Here is a 21,853-nt window from a genome sequence, read left to right on the forward strand (position 1 = left end):
ATTCTTTCTTTCTTTCTTCCTTTTTAACAGCCCTTTGAAAATATAGAAAATATAGAAAATAATCTTAGCTGGCCCTGCACTGCATCATTCAGACTTGGCCCATATACCTTCTCTTCTAGTCCCTGCAACTCCATAGGAGGAAAAACAAAGCATTCAGACGTGAGGATGTGTTTTTCTGGATAGGATTCTGTCCTGTCTTTTCATATTGTGTGTAGGCTACTTACTTGAAAAACCATCTGCACCTAGAGTTTTAGGAAAACGTTTAATTGTGTATTCAGCAGTTCTTAACATTTTTTTCAGCTAGCAGCTACAGCCTAGGCTATAGCATCATAAATCTTCAGGTAAATAAATTAATAGGTGGTAAAGTCACTCAGGCTAGCTGTGTCCCCAGGTAGCAGCTCATTCCTGAGCAGATTGAGAGACTGTCTTCACCAGCTGCTTCAAAAACCTGACAGGCAGGATCTGTTTAGACTAAAATCTATTTCTAAAATAATAGATTTGGGCTGACTGTAATTATATAACTGCAAATCTAAAAATGATGGGGGATTTCCTTATAAGTTACTATGGAATCATAACTAGTCCTGTTCTATCTGGGGGGAGAATAGTTTTATTAACATAGAAAGTAAAAGAAAATGTGAGGTTTACATTTCCCCTGTCCATCAAGTTTGGAGGAGTGCAGCCATATCAGTAGGCAACAAGGAGAGAGTGGGAGCGCCCTGGCTGGAAAACTGGGGCCTGGTTAACCCCAGACACTGTCCTGGACGTCTGCCGACCTTCCTGAGCCTTGCAGGCGAGGCCCAGGGTGCTCTGCTGTCTTCTACACATCCACGTGGGAGGTAATGGCCCAAAGAAGATCTAGCATGGTGGTGCAGTGTATCTGTTCCCCTGCAAATCAAGTGTTCAAATTTGCCTCTCTTACTAAGAGGGTGAAATGCATAAACTCCAAAGACACCTCCCTGCACAATTTTCCCCTTAGCTTTAGTGACTATAATAACTGTCATCTTTGTCATTGTCTGTTCCCTACTTCCCAAACCGAATAGGGAAAGCTTGAACCTCCCTGGGACTTGCCAGCTTTGGGGTCGCTGAAGCACATGCCTGCCTGCTCACTATCCTTGTGTTTTTTTTATCCCAACCCCCTGTGCAGAGTACATCCAGAAATATGCAACAGAGGAGGCACTGAAAGAACAGGAAGAGGGCACCGGAGACAGCTCATCGGAGAGTTCTATGTCTGACTTTTCGGAAGATGAGGCCCAGGATATGGAGTTGTAGTAAAAAAAGCACCTGCTTTTCAGAAAGACTATTATTTCCTAACCATGAGAAGCAGACTATAATATTCATATTTAAACAAAGCAATTTTTTTTATTACTAAACAAGGTTTTTATGAATAATAGCATTGATATATATATATTATATATCACCCTTTAGATCTTGATTTCTTGGTCATTTCTCAACCTGAGGTGCATAGCATATTCCCACATTCCATTTTGGTAGCAATATGCGGTCCGAATGCATGCATTCATAAGTCCATTTAGCCAAGTCAGCCTGTGTGCTACTGAACTGTCAAAAGAAACAGCCGCTCTGATAGATAGACATGAGTAAAAATAACAGGAAAAAGTTGCTTCTTTTATTGACGGTTCCAAAGAAACAAACCAAACCAACCAGCTCTTGGATGTGAAGATAGAATAGTACTTTTTCAAACTGGAAAGGAAGAAATTGGGGAGGAAAAGCCCTGCTTGGGAGCATTTAGAGCCAGCCATGTCAGAATCAGAGCTGCTTCTTCCTGTGCATCCTAGGTGGCCCCATTTCTGTGGAGTAACAGTATAAAACAGGGAGCTAATAATTTTTTTGACTTGGATTTTAAGTACATTTTTATATGTAGATTCCTGCCCTTCTCACTACCAGGCCCTGCAGCCACAAGTGTTTTGCTTTGGAGAACCTTTTGGAAATGTTTTCTGAATCTGATTCTTTTTCTTGGGGGTAGAATTTGTAATCCAGACCTGTTTTTTGAGAGGATAGGACAGGAAGAGAAAAGTGACTGGGAAGATGTTTCCTCTCATCCAACACGTGCAGAGTCACATCCTCATCCTATTGTTGGCCACTGTGAGACTGCTACCCTGGACTCAGAGCTTTATATTTGAGGATGGTTGTGGGGTTTGGTTTTTTTTTTTTCTTTTTGGTGTGTGTGCATTGTGCTTAGGTTGCAAATTTAATCTTCACCTACCAAGAGATGGCCTCCTCCTTGGACAGCCACTCAGTGGACCATTAGACTTGGGAAGAAGACCCTTCTGGTGGCTGTGACTCCTGGGTACTCTCATTCAGGTTTTGATTTTGTTTTCCCTTCTGCTGCTGCTCTTGGCAGCAGCCTGATCATCGTCTGCTCGTGGGAGTGGGAAATAGGTATTTTAGACCCAACTCACATTCTAAATTTAAAATGAGTAATAATTGGAACAAATAAAGGTTCTTGTACCCAAAGTGACTCTACATGGGAAAAACAGCTTTTTTTTTTTTTCAGAGTGAGACTGAATAGGAGGAAAGGATTCAGAAATATGATGTAGAACAGGTTTTGAAGGAAGAGAATTTTCTCTCCTGTATGTGTTAAGAGGAAATCAGTTTAAATGCCTGCTAATCAAATGTTTACTCAGCTAACCATATGTCCAGGTTGCTGGCAGAGTTTCTTTCAGATCTGAGTGTTGCCTGCTGAATTTGGAGAACTTCAGACATTAGCTGGTGGGGGGGGTGGGGGGGTGGTTGACACAACCAGTAGGACAATAGCAAAATTAGCCAATCCTGAAATCTTCTCGAGATGATTTTTGAATGTCCTACTGGGATAATTTAATCCTTCTCTCTGTGTGTTTTTAGTTTATAAGTGCTATATTCCACAAAATTTGAGTCAATGAGATTGAAGATACCCTATCTTTTTTATTCAAAAAGCACAATCTTTTCTTTGAAAATCTATATAAAGTACAACTTGTTTTTAGCATGATTATTTTCCTAAATAAAAAACAAAGAATTTACTTATTTTATGTTAATTACGGGCATGAAGCAAAAGGTTTTCTTTTTTAAAAAAAAAATTAAAAGTGCAGTTATGTAGGGCTGTGGTTAGTTAACCGTACTGAGTTATCTATCTAGCATTTGTGGCTTGTTGGAAGGGTAGTATTAACTATTTAACATGTAATGGAGTACTTTAACTCTTATCTAGCACGTTGTCTTCTCATTACTTTGGGGGAGGGAGGGTCTCTGCTGGCACTGTCTAACTTGCTTACCTGCTGAATTAGCAGTTTGCTTGTGCTATAACCGTTATTTGTAGGTGCGACTTAGGGTAGGCTTAAAGTGCTGGGTGGTGATTTGAGTTCAAACAATAAAAAACTGTATTTTTTCAATATTGTATAAACAATAGTGTTCTAATTACCTTTCAAAGAAAATAATGTCCAGATAATAATTGCTTTTAATCTTGTCAAAAAACAAAAACAAAAACTAGTAGAACCAAGTTTAGGGATGTATGTGAGCAGTGCCACAGCTCTGCTCCCTGACTAAATCCATGTTTCTCTAACCAAAAGACATCAGCTTGCCTGTGATCGAGAACTCCAGCACTAGGAATCTGTTGGTGCAGAATTTCCAAATGAAGATTTGTTGGAGGTTGCAGGGGTTAAGAAGCAGATCTGAGTATGGCTACAGTGTGTATGCACGTGTGTGCACGCCCATCCAAGTCTGTGTGATAAAGGTGTAACTAGGCTTCTCTGCTAGCACTGGAAGCTCCTGGAAATTGCTGCTCAGATCACACTGTACCCTCTCATTCTGTGCAAGTCTGTCCTTTTTGGGCACTAACCTTGATCCCATGCATGTTCTTGGCTCTGTGTGGAGCTTTTCCTCTCCACTTGGAAATTGACTTTTGATGTGTTGAACAGAATCCCTTCTTACACTAACTTTTCGTCCCTTCCCTGTGCCTGGGAGAGGTAGGAGTAGGAGAGGAAGCTGGAAGAGGGCCTGGCTGTGATTCTGAGGACTCTGGGCCCCCAGTAGTAGATGGTAGAGTGAGTCTGGAGCAGGGGGTGGTATGACACCAAAAGCTTTTCCACGTTGTCCCATCATAACACTCAGAGAAGCATTCAGAGCCCCTCAGAAAGGCTGCACATTATTGCTTTTAAAGGTGGTGGTGGTAGGTCAGAGCTGCTTCTGGCAGTTTCCCTTCCCTTCCCTTCCCTTCTTTAGTACCCATCATTTTTGAAATCCTGCCTTGTGGTTTACCAGCACAAGCCATTCTTTGCCCCTGTTCAAATGACTGAGCTCCAGCTCTCGCCAAACACCAACAAGCAAGATGGCTGCACCACAGCAGCCTGCAATCCGCTACCCTCCAGCCGCCCCAGCACCGGGGCCTCGTGGGTTGCGTTTTAAGGTAGCCAACCTAGACACTGGCGTATTTGCTCTTTTGTCTTCAGTTGTATCGCGCTACTTGAGGTTGCTGTGCAGTTTCAACCAGCGTTTTATACTAGTGAGATAATTATCAGAAGTTGCCATATCTCTCTCCAGTACCTAACGTTTTTCTTCCACTCCAAAAGCTGTTCTAATTGCCAACTGGCTGATCTAAGCTCCAGAAGAGTGTCTCCCCTCGAAGGAATTTTTTCCCTCACAAGGCTCCCTGAAGCCCTAGTTGGCCTTGGCCTGACACTTGCTTTTTATTAGGCCTCCTATTGGGATGGCTGAGAATCATGAAAGACAGATCCTCTGCTAGCCCCCGTGGTGAAGTTGTTAGATACCAACTTTCTGGGAACTAGTGTTTGACTTTAAATGGCATGTGACCCTTCTGTGTTCTAGGGACTCAATTAGAAAAGTGAAAGCCATTAACAAAAGTTAGAGTTTTATTCATCTCACCAACTTCCTGACTGGGTTCACAGCCTTGTTGACTGAAATCATTTCTGATTGAGCTCAAAGACCTGCATTTCTTTGGACTTCTGAATCCATGTTCATATTTTCTCTGGCCACTGAACACCTTGGTGATTCCATTAGGGACTGAATGGAGTGGAGGCCCCTTGGGGGGAAGGGAGAGTAAACCCTCAGGTATGCAGTTTCTCCACTCACCTGAGGAAGGGCCAGGACTCTTAATTCAGCAAATATTCATCTTGGCCGTGGGCTTGGGAAGAAATGGCCATTATTTACTGATTGTATTTGGTACATATTGTGTGATACTTGAAGAGATAAAAGGGACTTACCAGCCCTTAATTGAAATCTAAGCTTTTTATCACTTATTTTTTCCTTGCCCCCTCTCCTCCCTTCCACCTTTTACCTTGCATTGTGATGATCTAGTGGGCACTTCTGTCAACAGGACAAATGCCTCCTCTGACTATAACCTCTTAATAGTTGTGTATAATGAAAACTGTAAACTTTTTTAAATAAAATGTGTATATACCTTGGCAAATGGCTGGACCTTGATCAATAAGATAATAGCCCCCATGATTACTAAGCCCGATATTTTAGAACACCCTCCCTACTCATCCGGCTCCTCTGAGCAGCAGACGATGGCTTGCTTTTTTTTTTTTTTTAACTGAGACTCTCTTACGAGGCAGGTGACTGGGTTAGTTTGGGAAGGGATTGTCATATGTAGGCAGTAGTAACTGAGAGGCCCTGCCTACAAGAGCCCTACCCCTATACCTGGAGTGGCAGGTGACTGCTGGCTATAAACAGGGCTGGCTCTGAGGCTTCTCTACCAGAGCCTTGAAAAGCCATCTGTTCTGTGAAGTCCTGTAGCCTGGAGGACCCCGCCTACCCCCATGTGGATCAACAGGTATGGCTCTTGTGTTGCTGTTCAGCCCAAACCTCTAGACCCTGTTAACTAATGCTGAGCAAAGGGTACCCACTTGGTCTGGAGTTCACAGACAGTACAGCTTCCTGCTGGGGCTGGTCTGCCTCAACAAGGAAGGGGGAAAGCGGTGGGTGTTGCTTCTGAAGCTGATCACTGCATTAGCCCAACATTTCAGTTCCTTTCTAAAAGCATATGTCCTCATCTGCCACAAGGTGGCGATGTTGCTTCATTAGTCTATTTACTTTTGCTGGATTTAGTTAGAAGACCCTTTAGACAAAGGGAAAAGTTGTCCTTTGGTCACATGCCCTCATTCCCCCAACTCTCTTCCACTGTTTTCTTCTCCTTATTCATTTCCCCCACACTCCCTTTTTTTCCTCACTGCATCCCGATGTAGTTGACTGTAGGCACAGCTTTGTATCTACCAGAGAGGAGGAGGGTAATAAGGCCACCCAGGAACCCTGCCAACAGACATCTCAAGCGCCTCCAGTGGCTGCCTCCAGTGCTCAGAAACGAAACAGTCAACAGAAGGCTTTGCTGTTGGTCTTCACTAACTCCTCAGCCATGGTCACAGTGGACCAAAGGATGGAACCAGTGCTGTGAGTCCTGGTGCCATCTCTTCTGATAACCAGCTGTGCGGCCTTGAGCTCTGTGGGCCTCAGGTTCATCTCTAACATGTGGTCCCTAAACTAGTAGGTTCTGACTGACACTTTGTGACTCAGAACTCCATACAGGCTCTGAAATGAAACCATACCATAGGACTCAGTATCCTGAGAGAGGATATTATATCAACCTGAAAAACACCAAGGTTTCAAGACCAGAGGTTAGAGTTTTAGGACCCAAAGAGCTTTGGGAATTTAGAGCACCCATTTTCCAGCTGAAAGAATTAGATATATGGGTCACATGAACAGTCATCCTATTGATCTCACGCAGGCAGCTGCTTTTAAAAACCCCATGAGGGGGATTTCCCTGGTGGCGCAGTGGTTGGGAATCCACCTGCCAATGCAGAGGACACGGATTCGAGCCCTGTTCCGAGAAGATCCCACATGCTGCGGAGCAACTAAGCCCGTGCACCACAACTACTGAGCCTGAGCGCCACAACTACTGAAGCCTGTGCGCCTAGAGTCCGTGCTCTGCAACAAGAGGAGCCACAGCAATGAGACGCCCGCGCACCGCAACGAAGAGTAGCCCCCACTCACCGCGACTGGAGAAAGCCTGCGCGCAGCAACGAACACCCAACAAAGCCATAAATAAATAAATTCATTTTAAAAAAAAACATTCCATGAAGAATCTCAGTGCATCCAGTGGGGCTTGGGTCCCTCCCCCACCAGTAATTTCTCCCAGCATCACTCTTACCTCTCAGCCTCAGTCCAGCTGCTTCCCAAGCAGCAGGTGGCTCTCCACTGCCTGCCTGAGGCACTGCCCCTTTCCTGAGAAGGGGGATGCAGGGTTTCTGAAACATATTGTCCTGGAACAGAAAGTTATGGGTTCAGAGCCCCAGAACTTTTACTTACTTTAAGCTCTTCTTATCTCTGAAGGCTGCTCTCTACCCCAGGGAATAAATTTCTATGACACTGGGCCCTGGTGTTTTCTGCTCCCTACCTAGAACGAGGGCAAAGAGGATTTGTTTGGCTCCCACAATCCTTGGACCTGCGGAGGCCTGGGGGCCACCTGGCAGACTGAGCAGCTTTGCTTATGCGGAACTCACAGGCTTCTCAGGGACTCTGATGCCCGAGTGAGCCTGGGACAGTCTGCCTCGGGCCAACCCTGCTCTCCAGTGCCTCAATGGTAGGGTTTGTGCACCCAGAACTTCTTAGAACTGCAGAGTTACCCTTACTAGGGATTTAATGTTTGAAGGTAAAAGACACAGGGGTGTTTCCCCTCTCACTTTGTGTGTGTGTGTGTTGGGGGGGGGGGCGGGGTAGACGCATATATGTCTATAATGAAGGATGTTTAATTTTGAAAAAGGGCCAGGGCTCCTCAGAGCTATTTGGGGCTCAAACTTGGCTTCTGGTGTCAAATGACGGGGGTGGCAGGAACAGACCTGGGCTCCCTAAAAGACAAACTTGGCCCTTCTGGATGCCCCATCATTGACAATTAACCTGGGAAGGGGCTGCTGGACAGCCGGTAGGGTTTGGCCTTCAGGTCTCTCTCAGCTCCCCTTCCCTTGGCTCCTACCACCTAAATCAGCCAGCACAGAGCTAGCAGCTCCCTTTGAGAAGCTTCAGCCTAAGTTCTGTTCTCTCCAGCTCTATAAACAGTGGATCAGGTGCCTGCCACAGTCTACTAACGTGCATGTAAAAGTGTGGAACAAAGCGTTTAAAAGATGCTCTTCGGGCTTCCCTGGTGGCGCAGTGGTTGAGAGTCCGCCTGCCGATTCAGGGGACACGGGTTCGTGCCCCGGTCCAGGAAGATCCCACATGCCGCGGAGCGGCTGGGCCCGTGAGCCATGGCCGCTGAGCCTGCACGTCCGGAGCCTGTGCTCCGCAACGTGAGAGGCCTGCATACCGCAAAAAAAAAAAGGTGCTCTTCTACAGATTTCAAAAAATTATGTGCTGGTAACAAATCAGCATTCCAGAAACTTGTGATCACAAGTCTTCCACAGTGCCCTCCTCCGCAGACAACCAGCATCAGCGGTGGCCGGAGAGGCCTTCCCCTTGTGATCCTCACACTGGCCCTGCGAGCCCCTCTGGAAGTGGACCAGGACTTGGCCCCTTCACATTAACTCCTTGTGAGGTGCCAATACACCTGGGCACACAGAGTTCGTGGCACAGCCAATGCTGGACCCACATCTTCAGGCCACAGATGAGTGTTCTTTCCATGCTCGACTGGGGCTGTGGGCACCTGTGTCTGTGTGAGCCTCATCCTGCCACCTGGGGCTCCTACGAGATGCCTCCTGGTTGACCGGGTGAGCCTGGCTGACCTGCCCAGAGGCCCTGTGGGCTTGGTCCTTGAGGGTCAGGGCCTTTCCCTACACACATCCCCATTTCCACTGATAGCAGTGACCCCACCCTCTGGGCCCTGCAGTGGAGTCAGAAAATAAAACTCAGACTGAACCCCTAGAGCAGAAATATAAAAATAGAATGCCATCTACATAAATAATTAAAACTTTCTAATAGCTACATTTCTTTTAAAACAAAATTAATGTTTTGTTTAACTCAATCCATCCAAAATATTATTTCAGTGTGTAATTACTATTTAAAAATGAATGAGATAGTTTGCATTCTCAATTTTGTACTAACTTTGAAATCCAGTGTGTATTTTACACAGCACATCTCAATTTGGACGCTTACATTTTCAACGTTAAAGGTAACACGTAGTCGTACCAAAATAAAGTTGGGTTACAGAAAAATGTACACTGCTTGTTTTAAAATTTAAGTTAATTATAATTAAATAAGATGAAAAATTCAGTCCCTCAGTCACCACCTGGCACGGGTCAAGAGCCACAAGTGGCTCGTCGTGGCCACCTACTGGACGGTGCAGCCCTGGAAGCCTCCAGGTAGAGCAGGAATTTTTAGGACACGCAAATAAACCACAAAAGCGACTTCTATGGGGGATCTGGCGCAGAACCCATAACCTCACCCTCCGCAGGGAATGTTCTGGGGTCGTGCAGAGCCCACAGGCCGCGGGCGAATCGGGGCCGGGGTTGGTGGGGGGGGGGCACCCTCTGGGTCCAGCCGCCGCAGCCCCCCGGCCCGGGGGCGTAGCTTCCAGGACGCGACGGCGGCCCCGACCATGCGCCCCGCCGCGCGCTGCTGGCTAGAGCCCGCGAGCTCACGCTACAGTCCCTCCGGGGGCTCGCAGGTGTCCCCTGTGGGGACGGAAGTGGCTCCTCCACGAGTCTGGGGACTCTTCCTCGAGCCGGCTGCGGCGAAGGGCCCGGGGCGGGCGCGGAGGGGCGCGGCCCAGCCCCGGCCATCTTAGCGCGCCCCCCCTTCCGCCACCAGGAGGCGCGCAGGTCTCGCGCTGCGGCCCTGGCTCCCGGGAGGCCCCGCCCTTCAGCCCCTGCGCCCGCCCAGCCGACCCGGTTGGGACCCGGAGGCCTCCGAGCGTCTCGCACGCGGGAGACACCACTTGGACCTGCCGAGGTGCCCTACAGTTGCCAGAAGGAAAACCAACGAGGTCACGCAAACACAAGCGTGAGACATGGGCCCCACCCGGGGTCCCCCATTAGTGCCGCAGAGGCCGCCCCCCGCCCCCCCTTCCCCTGGCCTTGACCCTCCTTGCCCGTCTCAGTAGGATCCAGAGCCTCCCAGCCTGTCTGCCCCCTTGGCCGTGGCTCCTGGTGGCCAGCGACAGATGAGAGTGCTTAAGTAAGCAGCGGCTTGTTGGAAGGTCAAGGCGGGGCCCCAGAATTCCTGGAAGGCTCTAAGACCAGACTTGGAAAATGAAAGGAGCTGAGGAACTTCGGAGAACGGCCTCGGGAGCAACCCGGCCAGAACAAGTGCACCCCTCAGACTGCCCGGCCACCCACTGAATCTAACCATCCCTCCTCTCTGCTTCAAGTGCTGAAGACAGAAAAGTCCCGGCAGAAGCCAGGACGCTGTGCTAGTGGGTGGGGACCCGGAGGCGAGGGATGTAGACCTCTTCAACGTGAGGTTTCCCTCTAGGGAAAGAGCCCCCAGAGCAGAAAGGGAATTCAGCATATAGGCACCAAAGTTGATGTGCGTACTACCACTGTGCCCGCCACTCTACAAACCCTCTGTTACTCCCGGAAGGGGAGAGGCAACTTACCCCGCCTGACCTGGCCTCCCCAACTGACCTTTTGGGCAGGGAGGAATAAAGTTCTCAAAAGAACCACAAACCACAACGAGGGGGCTTCCTGGAAGAAGGGGTTTGATCACGGCCTGGCTGGATGGGAAGGGGTTGTATATAGAGAGAAAGGCACAGGGCAGCCCAGGTAAGGGAGTGGCCAGGGATGTGCAAGGAGGTGCGAGTGGGTCTGGGGGGAAGATGAAGGGGGTGGGCAGTCTCAGGGTTCTAGCTGGCCTGGAGGTAGGCAGGGAAAGGAGATTGAATGGTAGCTTGGGGCCAAGTCAGGCATCAGAGGCACAAAACAAAAATACAGAAAAGGAGAGAGAGAGACAGTAGTGGACAGGGGCCCAAAGTGTTCTGCAGAAGTGAGAGGATTGGGCAAGGAGGGACAATGGCACAGGCTGCAGGGGCAGGTGGGACAGGGCAGCAGGGCAGGAGCAATGGGGGTCTGGAGCACAAGGGCAGGAGAAAGGGGCAGGAAGGATAAGAGAAGCTTAGGGGGTATTGCTTCTGAGACCCAGTGGAAGACCACAGCCTCCACCTTGAGCGCCCTCTGTCTTGCTCCTTCTTTCTGTCTTGGGCCTCTCGCTATAGGGGGTGGGAGTCAGCTGATGGGTTTTGAGCTGCCCTTTGGAGAGACCCACATGACTGGGAATTGAAGCCCTAAACTACTGGCTCCTCCAGACCCAGTCAAGCTAGGAATGACTGCAGCCCAGGCCTCACGGATCCCAGATTCCTGACCCTCAGAAACTGAAACAGAGAAGCAGTGTTTGTAGTTTTAAGCCTCTAAGTTTGGGGTGTAGTTACACAGCCATAGATATCTAATACTCTATGACCTTGTGGAACCACTATATTAGCCCTAGACTGCTTATCTCAACACTTACATTATAGGAGAGAGAAAAATAATTTCTATCATATTTAAGCCACTGCTTTAAATTTTTTGTTTTGTTTTCTATTTATTACAACTGAACCTAATATTAAATTACTCAATAGTATAGACTAGAAATAACAGTGGAGTGGGAAGTTAGGTTCCTACTCTCTGTCATCCTAGCTTTGGCTTCCACTTTGCACATGTCCCCTCACAGTCCAGGAGAGCTGCTAGAGGTTCAGAAATCATATTCCAAATTCTAGGCAATAAGAAGAAGGAAGGAGGGAAGAATAAAAGGTCTTTATCTCCCACCTGACAACTCCTTTTAAGGAGTCTTCTTGGAAGCCTCTTCCACGCTTCCACTTATACCTCCTTGGCCAAACTGAGGCACAGGGAAGAGGGGGAAATGTACTTCTTCAGCTGGGCACATTGCCCCCTTGAATAAAACTGGGGTTCTACTAATGCAATACGTGGACCTCGTGTTTTGGGAATCTGTTGGAACAGTCAGTTATTTAAAAAATTATGAGACAATTGCGGAAATTTGAACAATTAGTGGTATGTGTTGATATTAAGAAATTATTCTTGTTTTTTATAGGTGAGAAAGGTATTGTTTTATATTGTGTGTATACACATGTTCAAAGACTACCTTTTAAAAATACATATTGAATTTATGGATGAAATAATATGATGTTTGGATTTGTTTCAGAATAACCCAGTAGTGGGTGGGGATGTAATAGATGAAACAGGATTAGCCATGTATTAACAATTGCTGAAGCTGAGTGATGGGTACATGGGAGTTCATTATACATCCTCTCTACTTTTGAGTAGATAATAAATGTTTCATTATAGAAGTTTTTTAAAGTTCTGCTATTAGGTAAAAGTATTGTGATTTATATTTTAAAAATTTGGGTTCTAAAACGCTGGAATTCTATTAGTAAGGAGTAGCTCCGGGGAAACACTGGCAGTCTCTGCCAGTTCTAGCAACTTAGTTCAATTCCTACCTGGCAGAGATGGCGCAAATGTCCTATGATCTGATGTCCCTCCAGGCCATGATACCAGCTAGACACTTCTATTGGCTGGTATTTACTGGATCCTTCTGTGTGCCCAGATTTGCATTATGGGTCAGGGAGGAAGGGGGTGTAACTGAAGGCATATGAGACCTAGGCCCTCGTCCCAAACAGTTTGTAGTTTATTTGAGCAGACAGTGCCAATGCAACGACACCCACATTCCACGTAGTCACTCCAAGGTAGGAGATAAATAAGTGACAGATTGTTCCATGTGTGTTCCTTCAGCAAGAAGGGTGAGGCCAAGGTGTGCAGGAGGGCTGCATGGAGGAGGATGCGGGGATGAACTGGGCCTTGACCTGACTTGATAAGGAGAGGAGTCCCATCTGACGAGAGGAGCATGAGATCTGGAAATGGATAGCGGTGATGGTTGCACAACATTGTGAATGTGCTTAATACCACTGAAGAGTACACTTCAGTTAAAACAGAACAAACCGGGCTTCCCTGGTGGCACAGTGGTTGAGAGTCCGCCTGCCAATGCAGGGGATGCGGGTTCGTGCCCCAGTTTGGGAAGATCCCACATGCCGCGGAGCGGCTGGGCCTGTGAGCCATGGCCGCTGAGCCTGCGCGTCCGGAGCCTGTGCTCCGCGGTGGGAGAGGCCACAACAGTGAGAGGCCCGCATACCGCAAAAAAAAAAAAAAAAAAAAAAAAAACAACAACAACAAAAAAAAAACAGAACAAACCAGTTAAAATGGTATATTTTATGTTATGTGTATCTTAACCAAAAAAAGGGATGTAAATGAAAAATGTAAAAGAAAAAGAAAGAAAGAAAGAAAGGGTAGAATACCCGATAAACACCTAAGGAAAGGTAGATACTTATATTCCATACCCTGGTGGAAAAGACAGACACGGGACTGGACAGTTATAAACTCTGCGGAAAGGGCTGTGATGGAGACACAGGCAGGGCGGCATGGGGCCATGGTGCTCAGGGAAGGCTCCTTGGAGGAGGAGACCTGAGCTGCATCTTCCGAGCTGAGTGGCAGCTGGGGAGGTGGAGGATGGGGGCGATACCCCAGGCTGAGGAAGAGGCCTAAATTAATGCTGAGAGGCTGGAACAGCCTGAGGGGGACCACACAGACATTGTTCCCAGATCCTGCAGTGGCGGGTAGGGGGAGTGAAAGGCGCAGGGGTGGAGGTGCAGGCAGGGCCCGGGAGGCAGACAGAGCTGTGGAACCACGGTAGGAAGCGGGACTTGATCCTGAGATGTGGGAACCGTGAATGCGCTGGAAGCAGGGGAGATGTGAGCAATCGTGCACAGGGCAAATGGTGTTATTCTGCAGGCGGGGAGCCCAGCCAGGGTCTGTCGGGGGTCGAGGATGGTGTTGGTCTGCACCAGGGTGGAGGCCAGGAAGATGGATCTCATAAAAAGGGGTTTCTGGGATGGAACTGGAAAGACTTGGTGACATGGGATGGGGGAGAGGGAAATGACAAAGATGGCTCTGGCAGGATCACAGCTGTGGGGAAAGCAGGGTGGAGGAGAGTTTTGGACCTGGTGAGAGAGCAAGACCCTCTGGGGTGTGGAGAAACTCTGGGGATGCCCAGAATCTGCTTCGCTGCCCAGGTGGAGGCCTATGGGGCCAGCAGTTGGCCTTCCACGGGGAATCAAGATACCCAGCGCTGCTGAATTATTCAACAGCTGCCTCTCAGCTGTGACTGCACGAGCAGGGCCATGGCGGGCGCTAGAAACCCAGGCTGCTGAGCTGGCTGCCTGGGAAGCTGGGGACAGGGGGACCCTGAGCCTCCAGGGAGAGAGCCCACCCCTTGCTTGCTGCTGGGCCTCTGAGCCTGGCTGGGCTGGGGCACGCTCTCTCTCTCTGATACCCTCCCTCCTGCCCAGGGGCCTGGTGCCCTGGATGGGCCAACAAGAACCAAGCTCGGAGGGTGGGTGATGTCCTCACCCTGGTCCAGGGTCTCAGCTCCCACCATCTGTCTGCTTATCTCTCCAGAACCCAGTTCTACCACCAGGATCCCCAGGCCCAGGGTGTTGGTGCTGGGCAGCTGCAGCCACTAGGCAAGGTGGGCACTGGGGCGAGGCCTCTGGTCCTGACCCCCGGAGCCTGGTGTTGGGCAGTCAGTTGAAACTCTGGGCTCTTGTGAAAGCTTCAGCCAGAGAAGACCACTCTGGTCATCCTGTCCCGAGACCCGTGTCTCTGTCCCGGCCGACACCCATTGTGGACCCAGATGTCAGCCTCCACAGGTAAAGGTAGCTCTGTTCAGAGCCAGTCTTGAGATATGCTCAGGGCCGTGGGTGGGTGAGCAGGAAGTGGGCTGACTGCCCTCTAAGGTCACACAGCTGGTCACCCAAGGAGCCTGGGCTGGCCCCGCCCTCCCGCTTCCCTCTTGTCTGCACTTTCTCAGTGCCTTGGGGCTGCCCCAGACCCCCACTTGCCCACCTAAGATATACCCCCTCCCCCCAAAGTTTCCCTTCCTGCACAGGCCTATCCATCCTCTCGCCGAAGGCCTCATTTCTGGAGGTGTTTTCTTCGCCAGTGTGATATGTGTTCATGTAACAATGCCTTATCTCTCACAGGGAGAATTACAGGACTCCTAGGAGAAGCATTTTGGGGTGTCCAGGTCCTTCCCACCCAAGGACAGCTGCCAGAGACAGGTCACAGGCCCCAGCACAGAGCTGGAGTCCCCTGGGGACATCCCAGAGCAGCTGTGGGAGTGAAGGGTGGTGCAGGGGGAGGCAGGGCCCAAACCTCTGCCCCTGGGAAGGGAAGAGGAGCTTCCTGCAGGCCCAGGGTGAGAGAAGCTTCCCAAAGCCTCCTCCCTCCCTCCTGGGCCAGAGGATGGCTGAGGTGTGAGCAGTGCCTCCTGCACCCCGCCATTCTCCTTGACTCTTACCATCCTCCAGACCTACTTGGTCTAGGATGCCCTCTAAGGAGCCCCCGCAGCTGGGCCTCTGCTGCTCTTTGGCACACACAGTTACCCTGCTGTGGTCTGACTGTGGCCCTACCGTGTCCCCCACCATCCACTGCAACCCCCATTAGGGCAGGGACCAAGTCCCAGAACCCCGGAATCCCAGCCTCAGAACAGACGTGAGCACTCCAGGTGAGGAAACTGAGGCCCAGCCCAGAAAGGCCTTGCACTTCAGCCAAGGTGCCCTAAGAGGTCTCCCAGGTCACCTCCTAACACTTGCATCTTGGGGAAACCTCTGAAAGAAGTGACAATGTGAATAAGCAGTGCTCAGGATGTCGGAGGAGAAATAACTTCTTTGCTTTTCATTTTGATGCAGAGATCGAGGACCAGGAAAAGAAGAGGTATCCGATGGTCCCACCATAGGTTGGAGTCTGGAAAGCAGGGGGCACCTGGGCTCCGGTTACTGCCCCACTCTGGAAACAGGGCGCAGGGCCAGCAGGATCAGTGGATATTACTAATGCATGTGCTGGTGGTGGCCAAGAGGCCATCTCAGGCTCCCCAGCTGGGCCCAGGGTGTATGTGGGTGGAGACTCAGGGGCCCATGTTCACCCAGCTCTGGCCCCAGAGACAGCCCTGAGGAAACGCAGGCTGGTCTGCGGAAAGAGCCAGCCGCCACGTTCTGAGAGCCCAGACCAGCAGAAAGGAGGAGTCAGGTGGAATTCCTGTGTAGCACTGTCATGTGACGCGATCACCTGTCCTCACAGCCTCCCCGGACACTTCTGTGCCCAGCCGTCTTCTCTGTACTGATACCACCTGAGATGTGAATTTCATTTTTGCAAGGGGAATGACCTGTATTCCTGCCAGGGCCTCCACCCTGGATAATCCTGACTCTTCCTGAGGTGCCCGGCACCCCGCAGGCCACTCTGTTCCACGCAGCTCCCCGCCAGACACACACCAGGCAGCTCTCTCCCCATAGAGCCAGGATCAAGATGCTCCTGGGATGCTTGGGTACATGGCTTTCCTGGGCTGGGCCTCACTCTCCACCCTGGACCCCGATGCCTTGGGTTTTATTAGTCTGTCTGTGTTTCTGAGTTTTCTGGTTTTGCTTTGTTTTAACTATTTATTTATTTATTTGGCTGCGCTGTGTCTTAGTTGTGGCACGCGGGATCTAGTTCCCTGACCAGGGATCGAATCTGGGCCCCCTGCATTGGGAGCGTGGAGTCCCAACCACTGGACCACCAGGGAAGTCCCTGTCTGTCTGTTTATACCCTGCCTTGTTGCAGAAAGGATTTTAGACATTGACATTTTGTACCTAGTAACCTACTCGGTCCTGTGAGATACAGAGGGCGGATTCCTGCCCTGTGGGACATGAGCAGCCACAGGTGCTTCAGCGCAGAGTTTAAGTGACTTGCTTAAGGCCAAACAGAACTCATCCAAAGTCACACACCAGCCTCCTTATCGCCAGCCCAGAGTTTTTTCCACCAGACTCTATACCTCCCAATGAATAATTTGTGCCTGGCTGGCAGGGCAGTCATCAACCACATCCCTCTTCTCACTTTTCTGGAGCATCAACGCCGGCCTCTCTGCTCTCCCTCTGACAGTTCCCCATCCACATCTGTGAGCAGGAGAACCCGTGTGTTCAAAATTCTTAGCCAGTTCCTTCCCCTCCAAATAATGTCTCTTTCCTTCTCAGGTGAGCCTCTCATCTCCTGAAGCAGCCTTGCATCATCCTGATTAGAATCTGATTCATAAAATCATTCATTCGGTTCTGGCCCACACATAAATATGAGACGTTCACACACACACACACACACACACACACACACACTCACTCACTCACTCACTCACTTTGCAAGAGCACCTACCATAAAGCATTTTTAATTCATAATTTGACATTTGTGATAACAAGAGTAAGAGGAGGGCTTCCCTGGTGACGCAGTGGTTGAGAGTCCACCTGCCAATGCAGGGGACGCGGGTTCGTGCCCTGGTCCGGGAAGATCCCACATGCCGCGGAGCGGCTGGGCCCGTGAGCCGTGGCCGCTGGGCCTGCGCGTCTGGAGCCTGTGCTCCGCAACGGGAGAGGCCACAGCAGTGAGAGGGCCGCGTACCGCAAAAAAAAAAAAAAAAAGAAAAAAGAAAAAGTTTAAGGTGGAACTCTTTTTCTTCCTTCTTTTCCCTTCCCTTCCCTTTCTGAACAATTCATTCCAAAAGCCATGAAGTGGGCTGAACAAGGTAGACATGCATGCTGTGGTGCAGGTGGGACCCTGAACCAGGTAAGGAGGGCATTGGTGCAGGAGGGTGTGGGCTGGGTGTCAGAGCAGTAGCAGTGTAAGGCAGGCATCCATACAGCCGGTCCTGCCACCCGCTGCAGGGTGCCAAAGCCCAAATAGGACGAGAAGGGCATCTCCATGGGAGGCCCACCCATCACGGAGTGTCAGAGGCCAAACGGAGTAGGAGGGTACCCCCATAGGAGGGTGGACTCGAATGGGGTATCAGACTCCAAGAGAGGTGAGAGAGCTTCTGTTCCACTGAGGGGAGCTGTAGGGGAGAAGTGGCTGTGATTCGAGGTTGGTTACATATAGGGATTAACCAAATAAGTCAATATTTTAAGAGATCAACAGGAGCCAGATTTCTCACCGTTGGAGAGGAAGGTACAAATATTGAGAGAGAGAAAACAAGGAGAAACTACGGAGTTGGAAAACTTGTGGTGTTTTGTCATTTATACATAAATATAGAAATATAGTTCCAGGTAAATATGTATTTACATCTATAGATCCAGAAGTAAATATAAATGTAAACATACTTCCTAGCTCTACCCACTAAGAGGGCCTGGGATCAGCGACAGTAGTGATAGCAAAGGTTATTTCGCACCTTTGATGCACCTATGATGCTCCTATGATGGCAGTGTCCACCCCCAGTGCCCAGATTGGTTCTAAATACCATTTTCCACTAAAAGGAACCAGGACTCCTTGGAGCCTTGGTTGATTTTAGTACACGGGCAAGAAATATACAAATGAGTCTGAGATATCTTGCACCAAAAACCAAGGAAGTGCTCAAAGAAATATAGAGATGTGTCAAAAGCACACAGGTGTCCCCTTGAAAGGGCTCCCACAGGCCAAATCTAAGACAATTAGCATCAAAATAGTGATAGTAAAGATCATGATCCATTGAATAAAATCTGAATCCATGAGTCTATACTGATAGACACACGCAAATTGAAAGTTTGATGAGGGACAGGGTATTTACATAGGCTCAAAGCATCTCCCCACAAAATACTTATTAATAACAAAGGAGACGAGAGCAAGAAGGATGCAGCATTGCTTTTGAGTATTTATACAGAAGACCCATAACCTGAGGAATCCAATCATGAGGAGTCATCGTCAGCAAACCCCAACTGAGAGGCATTCTACAAAATAATGGGTGTGGAATTTTCAAAATTGCCGAGGTCATGAAAGTTAAGGAAAGACCAAGGAACTGTTTCGGCCCGAAGGACACCAAAGGGACTTGACAAGTATATATTATGCAGGATTGTGAGCTGGAGCCTTTCGTTATAAAGGACACTATTGGGACAACTGGTAAAACTGAGTGGGGTTCGAGGATTTGGTGAAGATCAATGATAATTTCTCGATTTTAATGTTTGTATTGTGGCTATGTAGAGGAATTTTTTTTAAATAGAAAATATAAAAGTATTCAGAGGTGATGGAGTATCATGTTGGCAACTTATTCTCAAGTGGAAAAAAAAATGTTCCTTTTAACTATACTGAAAACTTTTCTGTAAGTTTGTAGTTATTTCACACTGTTGAAAAAATTTAAATCAAGATAGAGAAAAGTATGTATTGTCTGCTTCATTTATCTAAGAAAGGGAAATATGAATGCATATATACATATGCTTCTATTTTTAAAAAAAAAGGAAGAAAAACCCATACAAACATTTTAAATGTTTACTTACAGGTGCAGAGCGGTTATAGGGTAGAGGGAATGGGGATGGACACCAGATTTAAATGATTTTTTTTGTTTTGTAGATTTGGCTATGGAACTGTGTAAATAGTTTACAAAATTATAAAACAAAAGTAAATGTAAACCATTTGTAATAGCAAAATATATGAAACAACTAAAATGTCAATCAGTAGTGAACTCGTTAAATAACTTTTGCTACATTCGTAAAATGAATTCTATGCAGCTATAAAAAAGAATGAAGATGACTTTTAATTTTATGAAATGATACTGTGCTGAACAATGTATAGATAAACCAATTATATAATAATGAATGTAATCTATATCCATATTTGCCTGCATTTTAACAAACTCTGAAAGGATAATCAAGATACTAACAAAAGTGGATGGAAAGGGGAAAATGAAAAAGAGAGGCCGGAAGATTTTTCATTGTATATCTTTTTATGTTGTCTCAGGTTTTGACTATGTGAATGTATTCCCTCTTTAAAAAAATTAGTTAAAATGCCATTTAAAAATGAAACGTAAGGGACTTCCCTTGTGGTCCAGTGGGTGGGACTTCTCTCTCCCAATGCGGGAGACCCAGGCTTGATCCCTGGTTGGGGAACTAGAAACCGCATGCATGTTGCAACTAAGAAGTCCACATGCCTCAACTAAAGATCCCGCAGGACACAATGAAGATCCTGCATGCTGCAGCTAAGACCCGGCACAGCAAAAGTAAATAAATAATAAATAAATAAATATTTTTTTTAAAAATGAACTGTAGAAAGAAATTCCTAAAAATCAGAAGTGGACTAAAACAAAGGAACCCTTATGTCTAGTTAAAGGTCATATCCACAAAGAGAGAAACTATAGCAAGTGACTTTTATTTTTGTTTGTTTGTTTTGGGGTTTTTTTTTGCCGTACGCGGGCCTCTCACTGTTGTGGCCTCTCCCGTTGCGGAGCACACGCTCCGGACGCGCAGGATCCGGAAGCGCAGGATCCGGAAGCGCAGGATCCGGAAACGCAGGCTTCGCGGCCGTGGCTCACAGGCCTAGCCGGTATGCGGCATGTGGGATCTTCCCGGACCGGGGCACGAACCCGTGTCCCCTGAATTGGCAGGCGGATTCTCAACCACTTCGCCAGCAGGGAAGCCCCGACAAGCGACTTTAAAACACGGTACGTAACTTAACTGCATATTCCTCACAGAACATACTCAACAGACAAAAGAACTGAAAACACTGAAATTTAGCAAGCATGCTGTTGGTGGTGGGGTTAGCTTTGTTGCTCTGAGCTGCGTTGTGCATGAACTGTAGAATAAAACAAGTGAGCCGTTATGTTGGTGTCCTTGAGAACTGACATGGATTTGGCACGGTTAAAAGCAAACACAGAAGATCAATAAGGTTAAGTAAAAACACTTGGGTCAAAAAACAAACAAACAAACACTTACGTCTTAAATTTGAATAGAAATTTCTTGCTTGCTTGCTTGCTTGCTGTGTTGGGTCTTCATTGCTGCGCACAGGCTTTCTCTAGCTGCAGAGAGCGGGGGCTATTCTTTGTTGCAGTGCCCCGGCTTCTCATTGCGGTGGCTTCGGTTGTTGCCAAGCACGGGCTCTAGGTGCGAGGGCTTCAGTAGTTGTGGCACACGGGCTTAGTTGCCCCGCGGAATGTAAGATCTTCCCAGACCAGGGCTCGAACCCGTGTCCCGTGCACTGGCAGGTGGATTCTTAACCACTGCGCCACCAGGGAAGCCCCTAAAGAATTTCTTTTAAAAAATTATTAAGACGGGCTTCCCTGGTGGCGCAGTGGTTGAGAGTCCGCCTGCCGAGGCAGGGTACACGGATTCGTGCCCCGGTCCAGGAAGATCCCACATGCCACGGAGCGGCTGGGCCCGTGAGCCATGGCCACTGAGCCTGTGCTTCCAGAGCCTGTGCTCCGCAACGGGAGAGGCCACAACAGGGAGAGGACCGCGTAAAGAAAAAAAAAAAAAAAATTATTAAGACAAATAATATTTCCTAGCTCTGATGACTGGAAAGGACTAGAAATAATGACCAATCCAGTAGCAGTGAGTACCCCCTGACATCCAGATTCTAGACTCTGAATATTATCTCCCACTAAAAAGAAACAGGTGTCATTGGAGGAATTGTTGATTCCAGGTCTGAAGCAGAAAATGTCCAAGATGAATCTAGAACTTGTCATACCAGAAAGCAAAGATGCTCTCAAGGAAAAATAGGACTGAGTCAAAAGGACTCAGGAGCCAGCCTGAATAAGCTGCTCGGCATCATTAGTTATCAAGGAAATGCAAATTGAAGTCACCGGTGAGATGATGTGAACATCATAAAGGATAATAGCTGCAGTGCTAAAACACATCAATGCCATTCCATCCCTCGCACCACAACAAAGCCCTCTCTGATCAATGGAGGATGTTAGGGAACCACTTCATTCTGAAAACTGGCAAATAAAAAGAAAGAATCAAGTGTGTGAACTGCCTTTCCTATATGAACTGTACCAAGGAGCTAATCAAATCAAAGAGGGGAGACCCCTCTTTATGGAAGTAGTGCTGTGAATAAATGGAGAA

The 21,853-nt window shown here is 48.2% G+C and overlaps 1 protein-coding gene across 3 annotated transcripts in view; it reads left to right on the forward strand.

Annotated features, from left to right (window-relative positions):
- UBE2H (ubiquitin conjugating enzyme E2 H) overlaps positions 1–6,721 on the forward strand; it is a 101,147-nt gene extending 94,426 nt beyond the window's left edge. For 2 of the 3 annotated variants that reach the window (XM_033432469.2, XM_049714513.1), the window contains exon 7: positions 6,192–6,721. In XM_033432469.2, the coding sequence (XP_033288360.1) occupies positions 6,192–6,397 (206 nt within the window). In that variant the 3' untranslated portion in view covers positions 6,398–6,721. Of the gene's footprint in view, positions 1–1,144; positions 5,414–6,191 lie in introns of those variants that run through there. The other variant, XM_004272203.4, reaches the window with a different exon arrangement.
- Positions 6,722–21,853: the final 15,132 nt, after the last annotated feature.

The sequence above is a fragment of the Orcinus orca genome, chromosome 9, assembly GCF_937001465.1.
Source record: "Orcinus orca chromosome 9, mOrcOrc1.1, whole genome shotgun sequence".
NCBI classification, from domain to species: Eukaryota; Metazoa; Chordata; class Mammalia; order Artiodactyla; family Delphinidae; genus Orcinus; species Orcinus orca.